This window comes from Bombina bombina, chromosome 5 (genome assembly GCF_027579735.1).
Source record: "Bombina bombina isolate aBomBom1 chromosome 5, aBomBom1.pri, whole genome shotgun sequence".
In the NCBI taxonomy this organism is placed as follows: domain Eukaryota; kingdom Metazoa; phylum Chordata; class Amphibia; order Anura; family Bombinatoridae; genus Bombina; species Bombina bombina.
This window is the reverse complement of record NC_069503.1, coordinates 143,472,825-143,496,163: the sequence shown is the minus strand read 5'-3', so window position 1 is coordinate 143,496,163 and position 23,339 is coordinate 143,472,825. Positions and strand designations below refer to the sequence as shown.

At 37.8% G+C, this 23,339-nt stretch overlaps 1 protein-coding gene across 1 annotated transcript in view; it reads left to right on the top strand.

Moving 5' to 3' along the window:
* The window catches only part of TMIE (transmembrane inner ear), a 278,697-nt gene that overhangs the window by 161,813 nt on the left and 93,545 nt on the right, over positions 1 to 23,339 (top strand). The window contains exon 3 of the mRNA XM_053715654.1: positions 17,158 to 17,307. Coding sequence (XP_053571629.1) covers positions 17,158 to 17,307 — 150 coding nt within the window. The remainder of the gene's footprint in view (positions 1 to 17,157; positions 17,308 to 23,339) is intronic.

The window sequence follows — 23,339 nt, the reverse complement described above, 5'->3', positions numbered from 1 at the left end:
TTGGTGTATTTAGTATCCGTGTTGTCGTTAAAATGGAAGTATTCTTTCATGGTCTTTTCTATCTCCGTCCCTATTGTCTGTTGGTCCAGTAGTGTATCATCTAACCTCCACTGAAACGGGATTATTGGTATATCTGGCCAATTAACTAAGCAAGTGATAGGTGCATGGTCTGACCAAACAATGGGGTGTATGGTGATATCTTTGATTAAGGAGAGACATAGTGCGTCTGTGAGGATATAGTCAATCCTCGAGTAAGTGTTATGGGGGTGAGAGTAGAAGGTAAAGTCAGACTTGTCAGGGTGCAGGATGCGCCACGCATCCAACAGGGTCAGATCCGATAATTGTTTATTAATATTTTTAATGTCTCGTTTGGGAATGGAGGATGTACCCCCATAGGTATCAATTCTAGGATCTAAGGGTAGGTTGAGGTCTCCCCCCAGCAGCAACAATCTCTTTCTATGGTCTAAAATTGTGTTTGATAACCCTCTCATGAACTTTTTCTGTGCCGAGTTTGGGAAGTAGACATTAACTATTGTTACTGGCCTGCCATACAGCAAGCCCGATATCAGAAGTAGCCTACCCTCCGTGTCCCGTTCCACGTGTAATGCCTGAAATGGTATGTCATGTCTAATGAGTACACAGACTCCGTTTTTTTTTAGTCGGTCCTGAGGAAAAGAAAGTCGTGGGGTACCTATGATGTAAATGTTTAGGTTCTCTGCCCTTCTTGAAGTGTGTCTCTTGTAATAATATTATGGCACTTTTCCGTCTATATAGGTCAGATAGAATGATGTTCCGTTTATGTGGAGAATTAAAACCTTTTACATTCGCCGTGGTAAAGGCAACAGGGTGCAACGATTCCTGGTTGAGCATGATGAGAATGCAAGACAACAGGCACGGCCCTATTAGTATCATTTGCATGTTGTTGTGTTTGGTGTGGTATGTGGCTTGGGGGGGGGGAGAGGGTAAACTTGGGAAATGGGGGAGGGTGTTGGGCCGGGTTTATGTCGGCCACCGGCCTCCAAGTGCTCCAGCTAACGTGATGCTAATGAAGTGTAGGTATAGGGGTAACTCTTTGTCTGTGTGAGATATTCAGTAGTGTGCCCCCTTCTCTTTACCTTTTGTTTTTTTTTTCCTCTTTTCCTCCCCTCTTCAAGGGGTCCTGTAATCACCAGATACTCTAAACACGGTCGTCAGATCTAATCTGTCACAGTGTTTGTGGTGATTAAATGAAAATGTGGGGAATGAGATCCTGAACTGTATTTTTAAGAGATAGGTTTAGAAAAGTAAAATCTATAAAAGAAATGGACTAATGAAGATGTTTCTTTGCAGTGGGTTGCGGCAGTAGTAGGTGTGTGTATGTGCATAGAAGTGCCTCCTCAGCTTAGTGTAATTTCCAAGCGTATAGTATTTAGCTAGAGTGTTATATGGCCCTCATAGAGCTACAATAGATCTTAAATGTCACTATGCCTGAGGCTATCACTTTAGTGGACTGCGTATGTTGTAGCCTACCCCTACGCTGTGAACATGTAGGTGAGGTGAAGTGAACCTTTATCAGAAACAGTAAACAAGCATAGATAACATCAATAGCGGTAAGTTAGATAACTAGCCCTCTAACCCATGGGAACCATGGCGACAGTGCTCCACAGTAAGTACTATAGGTAACACAGCAACCATGCTTTCCAGTATCGTACTAAACATTTGCTAGCCATCAAAACATTCATCTGTTACTTAATCTTACGTTCTAGGCATAAATCATATGGAATGCGTGCAAGGTAATAAAAAAAAAAAAAAAAAAGTCCTTATTCAGAAAAAGTAGACAAACATGTATAACAACAGTGACAAAAAGATAAGTTGTTAACCTAGTAACCATTAAGAACCATGTCAACCTCGCTCTGTGATAGAAATCTTAGGCAACAGTGTAATAATATTATCTAGTATCCTAATATACGTTTACTAATTATTAAGGTCATCATTCGTGTGTCTTATAGCAAGTCTTGATGACTATATATTATACTTGAAATCGCAGTTCAATAACTAAAACCAGACCTCCGGCCCTGTCCACTGCGAATGAAGAGAAAACAGTACATGTTTAACTAGTGAGGTCCGGCCAGGAGGAAACAATTAGATTGTAACTAGTCAATTCCAGAGGTCTGGCCACAGTCACATCGGAGGACAACTTAGGAAAAGAGTCAATGTTGATGCAAAGATATATCAAATCGTCTTAACTAAAGACACAAACAGAAGTTGCACATTACTTATCTGTCTTCCATCAGTCCTTGAGCGACAGTTGCCACAGACCAAGGTCTTTTGGTCAATGGTTCTTCAGCCAATCGCTTGGTAGGTTGGTGCGGAGCCCGAGACATATCTCTATTCTGGCTCTGAGAGGGTTGTCCTTTGTTGTTGCTCCTGTTGTCTTGCTTATCTTTAGGTGCCATACCCAGGGCTTTGTAGAAGTCCCGGGTCTCTTCCCCCGGCCTGTAGGTCGCAGCTTTCCCGTTGTTGTTGGCAACAATGCAGACAGGGAAGCCCCAGCAGTATGGGATTTTATGATCTCTGAGGTTCTCTGTTATAAATTTGAGTTCTCGACGTTTCTGCAGTGTGGCTGGCGAGATGTCGGAGAATACTTGTATTTCGTTGCCGGCATGCGTAACAGGAGATTTTGTTCTGGCTCCTCTTGCTATATCTTCTTTATCCACGAAGCTCAGGAAGCGTACAATGACATCTCTGGGGGGCACTTTGTTTGAGGGCTTAGGGCGTAATGATCTGTGGGCCCTTTCAATGGGGATGTCTGGGGAAGAAGGTGTGCCCTTTATAACTCTAAAAAGATCCTGCAGACAGCCATTTAATGATATAGGTGATATTGACTCAGGTATGCCTCTGATGCGCAAATTATTTCTTCTATTGCGGTTATCTAGGTCTTTGACCTTGTCTAATAAAAATGTGATAGCCTCATTTTGTTGGGAGATTGAGTTGGAGTGATTCTGAATTTTAGAGTGCATAGCTGTCTGAGCACCTTCCAACCCCCCTACCTTGCTGGTAACCTCTGATATTTCTTTCTTTAACTCATTAAATAGGCCCCTCACTTCCGATAACACCTCCTTAATGTCTTCTTTAGATGATAAGTTTTTCAGATCTGCTTTGGTAATATTGGTGGGGTCTGAGAGTCCTCCATCCATATCTCTTTTCCCCTCATTATGATGTGGATCCTGGGTGGCTCCTTTTTCTGAGGTCATAGTGCTTGCCTGTGGTTTCATAAAGTGGTTCATGGTAGCCTGTTGAGCCTGTTTTTCAGCCTTTTGTGCCCTTTTGCAGGGCATACCAGGAGTCTGAGGTGATAGAAGATATATACTGTATGTTTCTGCTGCTGCAGAGGTTTATCCCCAGCAGCTTGGGTTATACAGGAATGTCTCTATCCTTATGAGCAATATGTATGTTGTGAGGGTCAGCAAGATATTAGTCCTCTCTCAATTATGAGGCCTTATTACAAAATGCCTGACTGGTATAGAGTTCAGCTGTTTGTTTATGTCGCTTTTCCTTCCCTCCTTTTATGCTTGTAAATATATAATGCTTCCCTCAGTACCTTAAAATGGTGGCCTCTTTTTTAAAGGTCTCTCACTGTAGCAATGTGAGGAGGAGAGAAAATAAAGGAAGGGAAAGCCTTTTTTTCCTATAGAAGCCGCGTGGTGTTAAATGAGGCAATCCTGCTTTAAATGGCTATCCTCTTATGATCTGCAGGCCACATTTAAATACTATTGGTGGGCAGTGCAGTGTTAGATACCGGTGAGCTCCGGTCAGCTCCTTACCCCTGGGCACTTCCAGAATGTTGCAAGGCCAATATGTAATGGCCCCCTCTGCACCGGGCCCTCTAGCTTCCCGTTGGGCGCTGCAAATGGAGATCGCGGTCCAGCCCGCATCTTAAAACAACTGCTGGTGGCGTGTTGTGAAGGGGTTTCAGCTCCGGTCACGCTTAGAGAGCAGATGCCAGCTCCGGTAAGGTGTGTATGGACTTTTGCTGTGTGTCGCTTGCTGCTATACCGCCACTAAGTCCTCCGGTTCTTCTTTTTTCTCCCTGCAGCCGTTATACCACGTGGCTGAGCTACACTCCGCTGTGCTCCATAACTTATCTGCTCGAAAAACGGGTAGCCTGCAGTTGAACCTTCTCTGGACAGCTGGTACACTCTTCCCCCACTGCTTTAGGATAGTATTATATGAAAAAATCCATTCTTATTATAGCTACAGTTATCTAGGACTACGGAGCCGTGTTAGTGTGCTGCCATATTCTTGGGCTGCTAGGCTCCGCCCCCATACCCTATACCTTTTAACCCTTATAACTTTTATTTTTAATATGTATGTGAATATTTTTTATTGGATATTGTTTATATGAATGTAACTGTATTTTGATTGTATTTGTTTGTTTAGTACAACTTTTTTAATGCCCTTTAAACAAGGGTTTCAGTCTGACAAGTGTTAAATGTGAATACGCTCTTGCAATTATGTTTGCTTTCAACTTGTAATGTGCACACTATTTCTATTGTGCACAAAATTACGAAAAAAACAATATCGCTTGCATTCAACAGTTAGCGCACCACTTGTAGTCTAGTCCTATAGGTCTAAGACTTGTCCTCAAGAGATGCAGATGGATATTAAGCCAAAAACATTAGTGGATCGGATGAAGCCACCAACTTCAAGTTCTCTAGAGGATGTAAGTATATATCTCACATGTATTATAAGGCGAGTGGACAAGCTTCTCAACATGAAAAGTTCTCCGCTTGGCTTCGCCGCATACGGGCAGCGAATTCTGTTAGTCTGCTGACCGTATGTCTCATTACACGCTCAACTGAGCATGTATAGCCGCCCCTTCTGTCATGTGACCAATTGTGTGAGAGAACGGCCTGTCAATCCTCCGAGCAAACAAGCTCCGGGTGATTTCTCTCCGACACTTAAGAGGTGGGCTAAGAGTGTAAGAAGCAGAGGTGGTTTTTATGTATTATTTATAAAGTAAACATACATAACATAACATAAATAAGGCATTTCTTTATAATGGTTTTCTGGGTGTCAAAATTATGCACTTCATACATATTAACATAACATGTAGAATTGTAATGATCTGTGTTATTTAGGTAGTGTTACCTTTCATATTAACCCACTCTTCCAATTACTTGGAGAATATTGTATTATCAATCTTATTCTTCCACTATTCTAATATGTTATTCATTTATGTATATGCTATAAGGTGAGGGTTTATCATAATATATCTTTCAATATGTATTTGACTTTTATGTTTGCCCTCTGACCCTTCAGATCCTCTGATACATTAATCATTTGAATATTTGCCCTGGTGTATTGTGTTGATTGTAGTCCGCATTATCATTATTTTGTCTCCACTTATGAACATCTACTCAGTATTGTTCTATTGTGTGTATTGTCCCATTTCTCTACCTTCATTTCCCTGTCATATTGGATCGTGATATTGGCAATTTTTGTTTGTGTTAAATTGCTTAGGAGGTTTTGTAGAAATTAGTTTCACTATGTATAGAGTAGGTAAATAACAGGTGTGTTTTAATTTTAACCAATCGGATTTTAGGTATGGGTATTTAAAAGGTGTGTCACATAGCACTATAGGCTATGACTACGGCTCCAAGCCGAAACGCGTAAGCCAGACAGTGCCACACCTGTTGTGCTTTTACTTGTGTTTGCCATTCGCTTTTTAATCAGAGTTTGAAATAAAAGACTTTTTAACTATACTCTCCAGGACTACCGTTTTTCTACTTTTATTTATAAAGTAAACAAATATATTTTAGATATTAAAGTGGTTATTCATTTCTCAAATGGCTATTTATTTAGCACTCATCCATACCTTTATTTCTAGTGCCCTGTTTAACGTCACTATGCTCTGAGTATGACACTGTTTGTCTATGGAGATTCCATAGCTATGTGCTGCATTTTATGGCCCTATTTACAATGGCTTTGGATGAAACACCTTAAAGGGACAGTCAACACCAGAATTTTTGTTGTTTAAAAAGATAGATAATCCCTTTATTACCCATTCCCCAGTTTTGCATAACCAACACTGTTATATTAATATACTTTTTACTGCTGTGACTATCTTGTATCTAAGCATCTCCTGACCGCCCCTAATCACATGACTTTTAGTTATTATCTATTGACTTGCATTTTAGCCAATTAGTGCAGTGTCTGCCACAACCCACGGGCGTGATCACAATGCTATCTATAGGGTTTACCTGAACTACTCCTCCCCATAACAAAAGCATGTGATTAGAGGCGGCCTTCAAGTGCTTAGAAATTATCATATGAGCCTTCCTAGGTTTGCTCTCAACTAGAATACCAAGAGAACAAAGCAAAATTGTTGATAAAAGTAAATTGGAAAGTTGTTTAAAATTACATGCCCTATTTGAAAATAAAAGTTTTTTTTGGCCTTGACTGTCCCTTTAAAGGGACATTAAACCAAAAATGTCCTTTGATGTTTAGAAAGAGCATGCAATTTTAAACAACTTTCTAATTTATTTCTGTTATCTAACTTGCTTCATTCTCTTGATATTATTATATCTAGATAGGCTAAGTAGCTACTGATTGGTTGCTGCATATAGATGCCTTGTGTGATTGGCTCACCAATGTGCATTTCTATTTATTCAACAAAGGATATCTAAAGAATGAAGCAAATTAGGTAATAAAAGTAAATTTGAATGTTTGTTTAAAAATTGCATCCTCTATCTGAATCATGAAAAAAAATGTTTGGGTATAATGTCCCTTTAAATCTATAATTAGTATAGTATTCATGTATTTGTGGTCATATACGGCTAGCTTACGAGTTTTGCGTTATGAGTAAAAAAAGCAGCGTTATGGGTTATAATGCTGCTTTTTTACTACCGCTGCTTTTACGAGTCTTGTAGGTACAGCTGTCCCGCACACTTTTTTGGCCGTACTGCAAATTAACTTAAGCAATTTTCGTAAAGTCTTTTTTCAATGGGACTTCCATTGAGCCAAAAAGTGAGCGGTACAGCCTATCCCGCAAGATTCGTAATGCATTCTAAAGTCAGTCAATAGGATTGAGCTCGCATTCTATTGGCTGTTACAATCAGCCAATAGAATGCGAGCTAAATCCTATTGGCTGATTGGATCAGCCAATTGGATTGAAGTTCAATCCTATTGGCTGATTGCATCAGCCAATAGGATTTTTTCAACCTTAATTCCGATTGGCTGATAGAATTCTATCAGCCAATCGGAATCTAAGTGACGCCATCTTGGATGATGTCACTTAAAGGAACCTTCATTCGTCGGGTAGACGTCGGAAGAAGAGGAAGCTCCCCGCCGGATGTCTTGAAGATGGACCCGCTCCTCGCCGTCTGGATGAAGACTTCTGCCCGTCTGGAGGACCACTTCTCCCGACTTCGTTGAGGACTTGTTGCCGCTTTGTTGAGGACTTCTCCCGGCTTCGTTTAGGATGGATGTCCAGTCTTCAAATCTGTAAGTGGATCTTCGGGGGTTAGTGTTAGATTTTTTAAGGGTTTATTGGGTGGTTTTTAGTTTTAGATTAGGGTTTGGGCAGCAATAGAGCTAAATGCCCTTTTAAGGGCAATGCCCATCCAAATGCCCTTTTCAGGGCAATGGGCAGCTTAGGTTTTTTTAGTTAGGGTTTTATTTGGGGGGTTGGTTGTGTGGGTGGTGGGTTTTACTGTTGGGGGGTTGTTTGTATTTTCTTTACAGGTAAAAGAGCTGATTTCTTTGGGGCAATGCCCCGCAAAAGGCCCTTTTAAGGGCTTTTGGTAGTTTATTTTAGGCTAGGGGTTTTTTCATTTTGGGGGGGGGCTTTTATTTTGATAGGGGCTATTAGATTAGGTGTAATTAGTTTAAATATCTTTTAATTTGTTTTTTATTTTGTGTAATTTAGTGGGGGGTTTTGTAATGTAGGTATTTTTATTTAATTTAGGTAACTGTATTTAATTTAGGTAATTGATTTAATTGTAGTGTTAGTGTAAGATAGGTTCAGTTTTATTTACAGGTAAATTTGTATTTATTTTAACTAGGTAGTTAGTAAATAGTTAATAACTATTTAGTAACTATTCTACCTAGTTAAAATAAATACAAGTTGCCTGTAAAATAAAAATAAAACCTAAGATAGCTACAAGTAACTATTCGTTATATTGTAGCTAGTTTAGGGTTTATTTTACAGGTAAGTATTTAGTTTTAAATATGATTTATTTAGTTTATTAATTTGTTCTAATTATATTTAAGTTAGGGGGGTGTTTAGGGTTAGGGTTAGACTTAGGTTTAGGGGTTAAATAATTTAGTATAGGTGGCGGCGACGTTGGGGCGGCAGATTAGGGGTTAATAAATGAAGGTAAGTGGTGGCGATATTAGGGACGGCAGATTATGGGTTAATAATATTTAACTAGTGCTTGCGATGCGGGATTGCAGCGGTTTAGGGGTTAAAATGTTTATTATAGTGGCAGCAATGTTGGCGGCGGCAGATTAGGGGTTAATAAATATAATGTAGGTGTTAGCGATGTTGGGGGCAGCAGATTAAGGGTTCATAAGTATAATGTAGGTGTCGGCGATGTCAGGAGCGGCAGATTAGGGGTTAATAAATATAATGTAGGTGTCGGCGATGTCGGGGCAGCACATTAGAGGTTAATAAGTGTAAGATTAGATGTGTTTAGACTCGGGGTTCATGTTAGGGTGTTAGGTGTAAACATTAATTTAGTTTCCCCATAGGAATCAATGGGGCTGCATTACTTAGCATTACGCTGCTTTATTGCAGGTGTTAGGCTTTTTTTCAGCCGGCTCTCCCCATTGATGTCTATGGGGAAATCATGCACGAGCACGTACAACCAGCTCCCCGCTGACTTAAGTAGCGCTGGTATTGGAGTGCGGTATGGAGCACAATTTTGCTCTACGCTCACTTCTTGCCTTTTAACGCCGGGTTTCTGAAAACCTGTAATACCAGCACTGTAGGTGAGCGGTGACAATAACGTGCAAGTTAGCACCGAAACCCCTCATAACGCAAAACTAGTAATCTAGCCGATAGTTTGTTATAGTTTCCCTTTGTACCAGTATTAATTCCCCACAAAAAAATCTGCTTTACCAGAATTATAATAATGCCATCTTACAAAGGATAATGTGTAAGAAATTAGTGTAGTATAATCTGCAATCTAATGGCAAGAAAACAGGGACTTTCCTCTTTCAATCTATTCCAGAATAAAACCAATTTGTACTCTGAATGCTGCAGGTTTTAGCAGAGAGATTTTTGTTGCTCATACAGGAATCAACCTAATCAGCCGTACATTACAGAGGAAGCTTTCAATTTTCACATCAATTGATATAATTTCAAATAAATCGAATGCACTGTATGTGGCAATTTTTTGCAATCTACAAACACTTGTTTCAAGATTTGCTTCAGTAACTATTTTTTTCTTTTCAGTGTAGTTTAAAGAGAATCTGCCTTAGTTGTCATACGCATCAAATAGCTAAAAAGAAATGAAAAGTAATTTTGTTGAAAACAAAGAATATAAATGTTGTTTGAATGCTTAGATACACTTATAACATATGCTTTCTATCATGATCAAACAAACATTAAGGAATATGGGCAATATGAATGATACATAGAATTCCCCAAAACATTCCCTTCACTATTGATTTCTTAGATGACAATATATTATTTAGAGTGTTATAGAGAATAAGATAAAATAATGCTTATAACTATACACCTCTCTACTGTTGTAGAAAGTTCTCTTCCAAAGAGCTCATAAATTTGATCAAATTACTATTATAGAGCAAAAATGACATGATCTAATATGTTAGCACTAGCAACCCTGCAAAGTCTATGGGCCTGAATCTCTAAAGCTCTTTGACCTGACAAGATAATATAAGAAGTCCTTTACTGTGGGATCCCTTAAAGGGATAGGAAAGTCAAAATGACACTTGCATGATTCAGACAGGCATGTAATTTTAAGATACTTTTAAATGTATTTCTACAGTGGGTATTGAAAAGAATCACCCCTCCCCTCTTGAAAATAATCGCATTTTGTTGACATGTTGTTAAAGACAGAGACAATTAAAATATATCCAGTTGTAATTACTCAGTGCAACTTATAACATCCAAGTGAAAAATATAACACCACCATGTTAGACAAAAATAAAGACAATTCAAAAAAAGAATCACCCCCTTTTGTCAGTATTTTGTTGAACCACATTTTGCTTTAAAGGGACTTAATACTCATATGCTAAATCACTTGAAACTGATGCAGTATAACTGTAAAAAGCTGACAGTAAAATATCACCTGAGCATCTCTATGTAAAAAAGGAAGATATTTTACCTCACAATCTCATCAGCTCAGCAGAGTAAGTTCTGTGTAAAAAGTTATACTTAAATAAAATTTAAAAAAATGAAGAAATGAACTGCAGCCAATCAGCATCAACATTGCTGAGGTCATGAACTCTTTTACTGTGATCTCATGAGATTTGACTTAACTCTCATAAGATTTCATAGTAAACTTCCTTTAAACTGAATAGGGAAATAACATGAGAGTGCACGAGGCTCAACCCCTTAGCTGTCCCAGGACAGACATACTGATTTGCTGCTTAGAAGTCCTTTACAATGGGATGTGGCTACTGAGGAACTTTTGAGGTAAAATATCTTCCTTTTTTCATAGAGATGTTCAGGTGATATTTTCTAATCAGCTTTTTACAGCTATGCTGCATCACTTTCAAGTGTTTAGACATTTGGGTATTATGGCCCTCTAATTACAGCCTTAATGCTGTTGGGATATGTCTCTAATAACTTTACACATCTAGACTGTGCAATATTTGCCAGCTCTTCTTTGCAGAACTGCTCCAGTTCCGTTACATTTGATTGTTATCGTTTGTGGACTGCAGTCTTCAATTCATAGCACAGATATTCAATGGGGTTTAAGTCTGCGCTCTGACTAGGCCATGCAAGGACATTCACCTTTTTCTCCTTCAACCACTGTGTGGTCATTTTACTGTGTGAAGGTAAACCTTCTTGCCATTGACAACTTCCAGGCAGAGGGCAGCAGATTTTCCTCAAGAATTTGACGGTATTTTGCCCCATCCATTATTACTTTTATCCTGACAAGTACTCCAGTGCCTGCTGCAGAGAAACACTCCCATAACAGGATAGTACTACTTCCATGCTTTACTGTAGGTATGGTGTTATTTGGATGGTGAGCTGGAGGAGAGTCCTCCAGACATATCGTTTGGTGTTAAGGCTAAATAATTCAATTTTAGTCTCATCTGACCATAACACCTTTTTCCATGTGGCCTCAGAATCTCCTAGGTGTATTATGTATTATTATGTATTATTCGTTTAACGAATAGCCAAGCAGTGGGGTGATAAAGAAAAGAGTAAAAAGCATCAACAAAGGAAATTTGGAAATAATTGTGCTTTATACAAAAAATCATAGCCACCATAAAAAAGGGTGGGCCTCATGGACTCTTGCCAATATGAAAGAAATGAATTGATCAGGTAAGTTCTTACATAAATTATGTTTTCTTTCATGTAATTGGCAAGAATCCATGAGCTAGTGACATATGGGATATCAATACCCAAGATGTGGAGCTCCACTCAAGAGTCACTAGAGAGGGAGGGAATACAATAAAAACAGCCATATACCACTGAAAAAATTAGTCCACAACCCAAAAAAAATTAAGTTTATTTCCATTTGAAAGAAAAAAACTTAAATCAAAAGCAGAAGAATCAAACTGAAACAGCTGCCTGAAGAACTTTTCTTCCAAAAACTGCTTCCGAAGAAGCAAATACATAAAAATGGTAGAATTTAGTAAATGTATGCAAAGAGGACCAAGTCGCTGCTTTGCAAATCTGATCAACTGAAGCTTCATTCTTAAAAGCCCACGAAGTGGAGACTGATCTAGTAGAATGAGCTTTCTCTGAGGCGGGGCTTGACCCAACTCCAAATAAGCTTGATAAATCAAAAGCTTTAACCAAGAGGCCAACGAAATAGCAGAGGCCTTCTGACCTTTCCTAGGACCAGAAAATATAACAAATAGACTAGAAGTCTTCCTGAAATCTTAGTAGCTTCAACATAATATTTCAAAGCTCTCACCACATCCAAAGAATGTAAGGATCTTTTCAAAGGATTCTTAGGATTAGGACACAAGGAAGGGACAACAATTTCTCTACTAATGTTGTTAGAATTCACAACCTTAGGTAAAAATTCAAATGAATTCCGCAAAACCGCCTTATCCTGATGAAAAATCAGAAAAGGAGAATCACAAGAAAGAGCAGATAGCTCAGAAACTCTTCTAGCAGAAGAGATGGCCAAAAGGAACAACACTTTCCAAGAAAGTAGTTTAATGTCCAAAGAATGCATAGGCTCAAATGGAGGAGCCTGAAAAGCCTTCAGAACCAAATTAAGACTCCAAGGAGGAGAAATTGATTTAATGATAGGCTTAAATACAAACTAAAGCCTGTACAAAACAGCCTATATCAGTAAGTATAGCAATCTTTCTGTGGAATAAAACAGAAAGAGCGGAGATTTGTCCTTTCAAGGAACTTGCAGACAAACCCTTATATAAACCATCCTGAAGAAACTGTAAAATTCTAGGAATTCTAAAAGAATGCCAAGAAAATTTATGAGAAGAACACCATGAAATGTAAGTCTTCCAAACTCTATAATAAATCTTTCTATAGACAGATTTACGAGCTTGTAACATAGTATTAATCACTGAGTCAGAGAATCCTCTATGACTTAGTACTAAGCGTTCAATTTCCATACCTTCAAATTTAATGATTTGAGATTCTGATGGAAAAACGGACCTTGAGATAGTAGGTCTGGCCGTAAGGGAAGTGGCCAAGGTGGGCAACTGGACATCCGAACCAGATCCGCATACCAAAACCTGTGTGGCCATTCTGGCGCCACCAGCAACACAAACGATTGTTCCATGATGATTTTGGAGATCACTCTTGGAAGGAGAACTAGAGGCGGGAAGATGTAAGCAGGATGATAACACCAAGGAAGTGTCAGCGCATCCACTGCTTCCACCTGAACATTCCTGGACCTGGACAAGTATCTGGGAAGTTTCTTATTTAGATGAGAGGCCATGAGATCTATCTCTGGAAGACCCCACATCTGAACAATCTGAGAAAACACATCTGGATGGAGAGACCACTCCCCTGGATGTAAAGTCTGGCGGCTGAGATAATCCGCTTCCAATTGTCTACACCTGGGGATATGCACCACAGAGATTAGACAGGAGCTGGATTCCGCCCAAACAAGTATCAAGATACTTATTTCAAAGCTTGGGGACTGTGAGTCCCACCCTGATGATTGACATATGCCACTGTTGTGATATTGTCCTGTCTGAAACAAATGAACTGTTCTCTCTTTAACAGAGGCCAAAACTGAAGAGCTCTGAGAATTGCACGGAGTTCTAAAATATTTTTTGATAATCTCGCCTCTTGAGATTTCCAAACCCCTTGTGCTGTCAGAGATCCCTAAACAGCTGCCCAACCTGAAAGACTTGCATCTGTTGTGATCACAGTCCAGGTTGGCCGAACAAAAGAAGCCCCTTGAACTAAACGATGGTGATCTATCCACCATGTCAGAGAGTGTCGTACATTGAGATTTAAGGATATTAATTGTGATATCTTTATATAATCCATGCACCATTGATTCAGCATACAAAGCTGAAGAGGTCTCATGTGAAAACGAGCAAAGGGGATCGCGTCCGATGCTGCAGTCATGAGACCTAAAACTTCCATGCACATAGCCACTGAAGGGAATGACTGGAGACTGAAGGTGCTGGGCAGGCTGCAACCAAGTTTAAATGTCTCTTGTCTGGTTTAGAGACAGAGTCATGGACACTGAATCTATCTGGAAGCCTAAAAAAGGAGGAGACTGGCATGATTACCCCTGGAAGACTCCAGGTCTGAAACACACTTCAGGAAAGCCTGAGCTTTTAACTGGATTTACTGGGATACGTGAGAGAAAAAAATCTTCTCACAGGAGGTCTTACTCTGAATCCTATTTGATACCCTTGAGAGACAATGCTCTGAATCCATTGATTTTGAACAGATTTTATCCAAATTTCCTTGAAAAACCTTAATCTGCCCCCTACCAGCTGAGCTCGAATTAGGGTCGCACCTTTATGCAGACTTAGGGGCTGACTTTGGTTTCCTAAAAGGCTTGGATTTATTCCAATTTGAGGAAGGCTTCCAATTGGAGGCTGATTCCTTGGAGGAAGGATTGTGTTTTTGTTCCTTATTCTGAAGAAAGGAACAAAAACGGTTAGAAGCCTTAGATTTACCCTTAGGTTTTTTATCCTGAGGCAGAAAATCTCCCTTTCCCCCAGTAACAGTTGAAATAATAGAATCCAACTGGGAACCAAATAAATTATTACCTTGGAAAGAAAGAAATAGTAATCTAGATTTAGATGTCATATCAGCATTCCAGGATTTAAGCCACAAAGCTCTTCTAGCTAAAATAGCTAAAGACATGGATCTAACATTAATTTTTATAATATCAAAAATAGCATCACAAATAAAATGATTAGCATATTGCAGTAAGCGAATAATGCTAGATAAGTCAGAATCCAATTCCTGTTGCGCTAAATTCTCCAACCAGAAAGTTGATGCGCCACAACATCAGCCAAAAAAATTGCAGGTCTGAGAAAATGACCTGAATATAAATAGGCCTTCCTTAGATAAGATTCAAGCTTCCTATCTAAAGGATCCTTAAAGGAAGTACTATCTTCCATAGGAATAGTGGTACGTTTAGCAAGTAGTAGAAAATAGCCCATCAACTTTGGGATCTTTTTTCCAAAACTCTATAGATTTTGCTGGTAAAGGATACAATTTTTTAAATCCTTGAAGAAGGAATAAAAGAAGTACCTGGCTTATTCCATTCCTTAGAAATCATATCAGAAATAGCCTCAGGAATAGGAAAAACCCCTGGGGGAAACCACAGGAGGTTTAAAAACAGCATTTAAACGTTTATTAAACTGAACGTCAAGAGGACTGGTTACCTCAATATCCAAAGTAATTAACACTTCTTTTAATAAAGAACGCATATACTCAATTTTAAATAAATAAGTAGATTTGATTTTCAGTGTCAATGTCTGAGGAAGGATCTTCTGAATCAGATAGATCCTCATCAGAAGAGGATAAATTATTATGTTGTTGGTCATATGAAATTTCATCAACTAAATGAGAAGTTTTAAAAGACCTTTTACATTTATTTGAAGGAGGAAATGCAGACAAAGCCTTCAGAATAGAATCAGAAACAAATTCTTTAAAATTTACAGGTATATCATGCACATTAGAAGTTGAAGGAACTACAACTGGCAATGTACTATTACTAATGGATACACTATCTGCATGTAAAAGTTTATCATGACAACTATTACAAATGACATCGGTCGAGATAATTTCTACAATTTTACAAACAAATGCACTTAGCTTTGGTAGAACCGATGTCAGGCAGCAATGTTCCAGTAGAAAACTTCTGAGGGCAGGATCAGGATAAGACATCTTGCAAAATGTAAGATAAAAAACAACATATAAAGCAAAATATCTATTTCCTTATATGACAGTTTTCAGGAATGGGAAAAAAAATGCAAATAGCATAGCCCTCCGATAGAGAAAAAAGCAAGAGGCAAACGTCAATGGGGTATTGAAATAATGAAAAAATTTTGCGCCAAGTATGACGCACAACGTAACTAAACTTTTTTGGCACCAAAAATAACCGGAAATGACACACTCGCGTCACTAATGACGCAATTGTGTGAAAGGTCTCGGCGTCAAGTATGACGCCGGAAATGACGAACTTGCGTCATAGACGTACTTTTTTGCGTCAAAAAAAATTTCGCGCCAAGAATGACGCAATAAAGTTTAGCATTTGTCGCACCCGCGGGCCTAATACCGCCCGCAATTTGTAAGAAGTAGTCAATTGAAAAAAAGACTAAACCCCAGGTAAGAAATAAATTTCATTTTTAAAAGAATGTTTTATATTCCCCAAATATGAAACTGACAGTCTGCTGAAGGAAATACATGAACCTGACTCATGGCAAATATAAGTACAATACATATATTTAGAACTTTATATAAATGCATAAAGTGCCAAACCATAGCTGAGGTGTCTTAAGAAATAAAAAAACATACTTACCAAAGACACCCATCCACATAAAGCAGATAGCCAAACAGTACTAAGACAGTTATTAGTAGAGGTAATGGTAAAGTTGAGAGTATATCGTCGATCTGAAAAGGGAGGTAGGAGAAGAATCTCTACGACCGATAATAGAGAACCTATGAAATAGACCCCCGTTAGGGAAATCATCGTATTCAATAAGTGATACTCCCTTCACGTCCCTCTTGACATTCCTGTACTCTGAGAGGAATCGGGCTTCAACAATGCTGAGAAGCGCATATCAACGAAGAAATCTTAGCACAAACTTACTTCACCACCTCCATAGAGGCAAAGTTTGTAAAACTGAATTGTGGGTGTGGTGAGGGGTGTATTTATAGGCATTTTGAGGTTTGGGGAAACTTTGCCCCTCCTGGTAGATTGTATATCCCATATTCACTAGCTCATGGACTCTTGCCATTACATGAAATAAATGACAGTTTTAAATTATTTTAACATCTGTATTTTGTATGCAGAACTTTTGCTTTCTGATATGTGATGTAAATGGCAAAATAACATAATAGATGATATTAAAAATATTAGATACAAAGGGACAGTAAACTAAAAATTTAGCTTAGATTGACTGGATAGAGCATGACATGTTTCCAATTTACTTTTATTATCAATTTTGCTTAGTTCTCTTGGAATCCTTTGTTAAAGAGTAATCCCAAGTTAGGTCAGGAGCGTGCACATGTCTTAAGCCATCTGGCAGCAGTTTTTGCAACATTGTTTATAGGCTGCTATAGACACGTGCATGCTCCTAAGCTCCTATCAGCCTTCCTAGGTTTAGTCTTCAACAAAGAATACCCAGAGAACAAAGCACATTTAATGATAGAAGTAAATCATGAAAGTTTAATTTTGTCTTTACTGTCCCTTTAAGCTCCTGTTACAAGTTAATAACACTGACTGTTTTTTAGTTACATTATTTGCCGAGAATCTAACACTTTATTATTTTTATGCACGATCTTCTCCTGTCCAGTCATTACATTATGCTGTATCTTCAAATGTCGGATCCCAAGGACAAAGAAAGAGATTGAAGCCCGATATGCGGCACGTCAGGCTGGGAAGGAATATGCTGACAAGCTGGAGACTGTTCCACCGTTAAATGAACTGACAGAAATCCCAGGAGGTAAAATTTACTCGACTTAGAGGTTCTTAAATGGTCATTTATTTAAAGGGACCCTAAACCCAATTTTTTTCTTTCATGATTCAGATAGCGCATGCAATTTTAAGCAACTTTCTAATTTACTCCTATTAATTTTTCTTTTTTCTCTTGCTATCTTTATTTAAAAAGCAGGAAGGTGATGCATAGGAGCCCGGCCCATTTTTTTATGGATGAAACTTGGTTATGCTTGCTTTATTGGTGGGTAAATGTAAGCCTCCAATAAGCAAGCACTATCAATTGTGCTGAACCTAAAATGGGCTGGATGATAAGATTTACATTCCTGCTTTATAAAAGTAAAGATAGCAAGAGAAACAAAGAAAATTTGATAAAAGGGAGTAAATTAGAAAGTTTGCTTAAAATTGCATGCTCTATCTGAATCATGAAAGAAAAAATTTGGGTTCAGTGTCCCTTTAATGCTAATGATATATCAGTTGTTAAAATTGCTAAATGCAAATGAATCATTAAAGGGACAATCAAGTCAAAATTAAACATTTGTGATTCAGATAGAGCATGCAATTTTAAGCAACTTTCTAATTTACTCCTATTTTCAAATTTTCTTTGTTCTCTTGCTATCTTTATTTGAAAAAGCAGAAATGTATGCTTAGGGGCCAGCCCAGTTTTGTTTCAGCACTAGGGTAGCATTAAAGGCAGCCATTAATCAGCAAGCACCTCCACGGGGGCTGAACCAAAAATGGGACGGCTCCTAAGTTTACATTTCTGCTTTTTCAAATAAAGATACCAAAAGAACAATGATAAATAGGAGTAAATTAGAAAGTTGCTTGAAATTGCATGCTCTATCTGAATCATGAAAGAAAAACAATTGGGATTCATATCCCTTTAATGTGATCTTAGTAATATAATTAACAGGGATTTGTAATTCTTAAACAAATAATGCACCCCCCTGTGCCTCACTTGTTTTGGCAAATAAGAGATCAGGTAGCAATGCATTTTGTGTCAGTAGCCTAGATAGACAGACAGACAGATTAGGGTACACTTTCTTCTTGAAAATAGAACAATTATTTTTTTTACCATTTTTGTTGTTATATTTTTTCAAATGATGTATAAAAGGGTGTTGATGGCACAATTTTCCTAAAAACAACAGTTTGCACTTTCACAAAATTGTTCAATAGGAAAAAGTGATTCTCCAGTTCTATGTGACCTTCAGCAGACTCTGACAGCACTGTGCTACTACATGTATCAATGCAGGGACAATGCCACTGTTGCTCAGATTTGTCACATGCGTGCGGTAGTTTGTATATTTGTGTATAGATTTTACTAACAGCCTACTGAAATACTGAACTGCCCAGTTTAATACTTGACACTTGGCTGCTACTTGGTACAAGCCTGCTCTAGTTAATATCAATAAACCTAGGAAGCATGACAACCCCCTCCTAAAGTGCCACAGGTCTAGGCAGAAATACACCCATAGCTTGTGAACTGCTGTCATTTTGAGATTGGATTCTCTTTCCCTTAAAAGGACAGTATACACCAATTTTCATATAACTGCATATAATAGACACTACTATAAAGAAGAATATGCACAGATACTAATCTAAAAATCTAGTATAAAACCTTTTAAAAACTTACTTAGAAGCTCCAAGTTTAGCAATGTTGATGAGGTTAAGCTGGAACACCCAGTGAAATTGGCTGGGTGCAGATACTCTTCCCTCTCTCCCTTCCCTGCATATGAAAAGATAGAATAGACAAACAGGAGCCAGCAGTGGTCTGTAAACGCATGTATTGCTGCAATCACCCTATTAAGGGATCACTGTGTTAAAGGGATATTCCAGACAAAATTGGAAACCACATTGGTGCATTTCAGTATTAAACAGAAGCAATTTTGTAATATACATGCATTAGTAAAAATGATTCTAATAAAAGTTATAGCTGTTTCTAAAGTGTATTTAAGTATGCACCGTGCACTAAATTTTTAAACACAAAACTTGTTCAGAGAGCCTAAGGTGCTTTGTACCATCTGGTAATGACTCAGTTTGTTAATTGCTGACATTATGCAAGCCCCAGTGATGATCTGAGCAGCTGCTTTATTTAAAATGTGAGTGCAGTGACAATATCTAGCTATGCTTCACAAGCATGTGCAGAGAAAAATGTTAACACTTAATTTGGCATTTTTGCCAATACGTGTATATTGAAAATATGTTTCTATTCAAAGATGCAATACATCTATGTATGTTTATATTTTAAGTAGAAAAAGGGGGGCTGAGGGCTAGTGGGTTAAGAATAGATAAAAAATTATAGGGAGAAAATGATAAAGAATTATAAATATATTAGCCCTATAATTTTAAGAGAGAGGCAGGAAGGATACATATGGGTGTACCATTAATTGCAAAGACAAGAAGAAATCTTGCAAGAAAAGGGATAGGCCTGTCTGTCTCTAAATATATGTCTTAAACAACCCACTGGTTTAAATTATCAACGCAAGATGATGATTCATAGAAGAGAGCAATGCTCTGTGTCAGGGAGTAAATGGAACCCCATATACCCAATTGGAACTTAGAATGAAGTTAAAATTGTCTCAGAAAACCATTCATACTGAAAAAATCTTTATTAGGAGACAAAAGATAAAGTCCAGCAGGACTCAGACAAACATTCACACATACACTGATTAAAAATAGCTCAAACTCGTGTGTTAATTTAGGAGAATTCAATATGTAGCGTGGGAAACAGAAATGATATTTTTGCAGTAATCTCTGCAAATGGGATTCTTAAGGATATCTAATATGAGCAAATGCTATAAGATTCCTAAGATTATTAATAATGTGCAGATTAACTGTTGCACAGTAAGTGGTGGACCTTTGGATGGTGTGTGCAGGGAATAATAGCTAGGATATATATATATATAGCGTATTCAGTTTTAGCATTCAGGGTGTCATAAAGTTCAATAGTATGTGCACTGATGGTGAGCACAAGGTAGCACTCAATATCACAGAGATAAGTTAATTGTATTGCGATATAACTGAGAGCCTAGGTTCAGCAATGTTGCTTAGAGGCAATACAGATGATGTGTGCACTAATGGTGAGCAACAAATAGCATTCGATGTCACAGAGATCAGTTAAATAAATTACAATGTAACTGAGAGCTTGGGTTCAGCAATGTTGCTCAGAGAAAATACAGGTCTAACCTATGCGGTATTTTGTGGCCCAGTATTCTCAATGGCTTAACCGGTATGTGCATGCTAATGAGTACATTTGTATGTTTGATACATATTAGCACAGCCGGAAAAATAAACCAATATCTAGTGTCTCCCAGTTACAAAAAATTATATGCTGGGCTGCACTGTTAGTGTAACTTTGGTTAATGCCGGGTTACCATTCCATGTATACGAAGGTATTTAAGATGATGTACAACAGGTTTTATAACCTATATGTCAGTACCGTTGATTTTTGTTAACCAATTCCTATAGTTTGATATTGAGTAAGCCTAGCACTAATATCGAGTTGCCACCTTAGTTGCCAAACATATATGGATTAAGGTATTGCTGGTTATCAGTTATACAAATTAACAAAGTAAGAAACTCTCATAACCCCTGGCTAAAGTAAGCCTCTTCTATAGCGGAGGCTGTCATTAATATTACTTCTAGCTGATAACACTCAAACATTCATATCACCATCTACAAAGGTCTCTACTATATCGGAGACTGTATTATTGTTAATCTGCTCAAATTTCACACACGCATGTATTCTGTAATTTTTAGAAAGTATATTAGCGAGCGAGCGGCTAAAAGCAGTGAGGTACTATGACCTCGTGAACAATGCCCCTGACGCGCGTTTCACATAACGCTTCTTCAGAGGGGTACGCGCCGGCCGGACTTGACATATTATATTCATTTGAAAGACCCGGACAGGATCATCGATTGGCTCACAGAATATCAGATTGTCGGATATTATTGGTCAGTATAGATGAGACACACCTATGAATGACCCAATCATATTATCTTTGCGAGCATCATCTGTTGTCAGGTAGAATTAGTGTGACAAAAGACTTGATCTGTAAAATAGAAACTATCAAACGAGCAAAAAGGAATGCTAAATTAAGCTGCTTGGGTATAAAAAACTGTCATTACTGCACTTTCTATGTGCACTTGTCAGTATAATTTGCAACATGTTAAGCAATACGGTGTCTTTTTATTATAGACATGTTATGTTTGAAAAATTCAGTTCAAGCTTATACGTGATAAGGAAATTAGAAATGAGTGAAGGGAATGTGCTAAAGTGATTGTGTAAGGCTACACCTTATCTTTAGATAAAATACAATAGAATATTAAGCATAAGAATGGGGAAATAAAACGAGATCAATTGAAAAGCTTTTTTATAAAATATAAAGTGTGCTCTTGGAATATCAGACGTGATGATTAACGTAAATAACAGACATGGTGATGATAGGGAGACATACTGTTAGATAAGTATGATCAAATTGTGAAATAATGATGTGATGAGTGACATGAATATAAAGATAGTAAGATAGCAAAGAGATTTGCTAATATATGTGCCCTTTTTAATTCTATAAGATTATTCAAACACTTAATTATAACGTTATAATTACAGACAATTTTAAATGGGTAATCAATCTACATGTTAACCCATATCAGTGGTAAATTTATTAAGTTTGCAGGAAAACATTGTAGTTATTATGCTCGTTTAATCCAGCTGGGTGTACAGTATTGAGCAAATGTATCCATCTGCACTCTGCCTTCAGTAGTGCATTCTCAACATTGCCACCTCTTATGCCCAGTGATATTTTCTGTAATACTGCAAATTTCATATGGTTGTATTGGCTTCTATGTTTAGTTAGGAAATGTTTAGCAACACTAGTGATCTTTTTACCATTCTGGAGGTCATTTTCAGCATTTTTGATATTATTCTAATGTTCCAATATTCTTACTCGTACCTCTCTAGTGGTCATTCCTACATAGGCTTTGTCACATTCGCAAAAGATAATATAGATTACCCCAGAAGTCCTACATGTAAAGTGTTGGTAAAGTTTATGGACCGTGCCATATTTATCTTTGATCTCTTTTATCTTTTTGACAAAAGGACATGCTGTACATGTACAGCAAGGATACATGCCTGGGTCGGTGTCTTTTTTTCTTGGATTGTGCACGTAGTGGCTCTTGACCAATTGGTCCTTCAAATTTCTGGGTCTCTTATATCCAATTTTGACTCTATCTCCTATTATATCATGGAGATCGGGATCATTTTCTAGAATGAACCAATTATCATTGAATATTTTAATTACATGCTGCATTTGTGGATTATAAGTGGTAATTAACCTAGGAATAGTTTTGGAGGTATCTTTCTTTTTCGGATGAAGTAGTTCAGATCTTTCTGTTTTCAGGGCTTTAAATTTAGCCTTCTTAATCAGTGTATGTGTGAATGTTTGTCTGAGTCCTGCTGGACTTTATCTTTTGTCTCCTAATAAAGATTTTTTCAGTATGAATGGTTTTCTGAGACAATTTTAACTTCATTCTAAGTTCCAATTGGGTATATGGGGTTCCATTTACTCCCTGACACAGAGCATTGCTCTCTTCTATGAATCATCATCTTGCGTTGATAATTTAAACCAGTGGGTTGTTTAAGACATATATTTAGAGACAGACAGGCCTATCCCTTTTCTTGCAAGATTTCTTCTTGTCTTTGCAATTAATGGTACATCCATATGTTTATATTTTGACTGGAATGCCCCTTTAGAACAGTATTAGAAGCAAAAAATCTGAGATTTTGCATATCAAATTTGCATATCTTACCCAGAATCCTCTTTTGCATTGGTAACAATGTACATGGAGTTTTACTGGAGAGAATCAAGCGGGGAACTTGCCTGGATGTGCTAATTTCCTATGCAAACATTTTGTGTGTGTGTGTGTATATATATATATATATATATATATATATATATATATATATATATATATATTCCTAACATACCTTCTGCTTTAGCACAGTTGATCTAGCACTGTATCGGGTTAGCACGCAAAAGATAA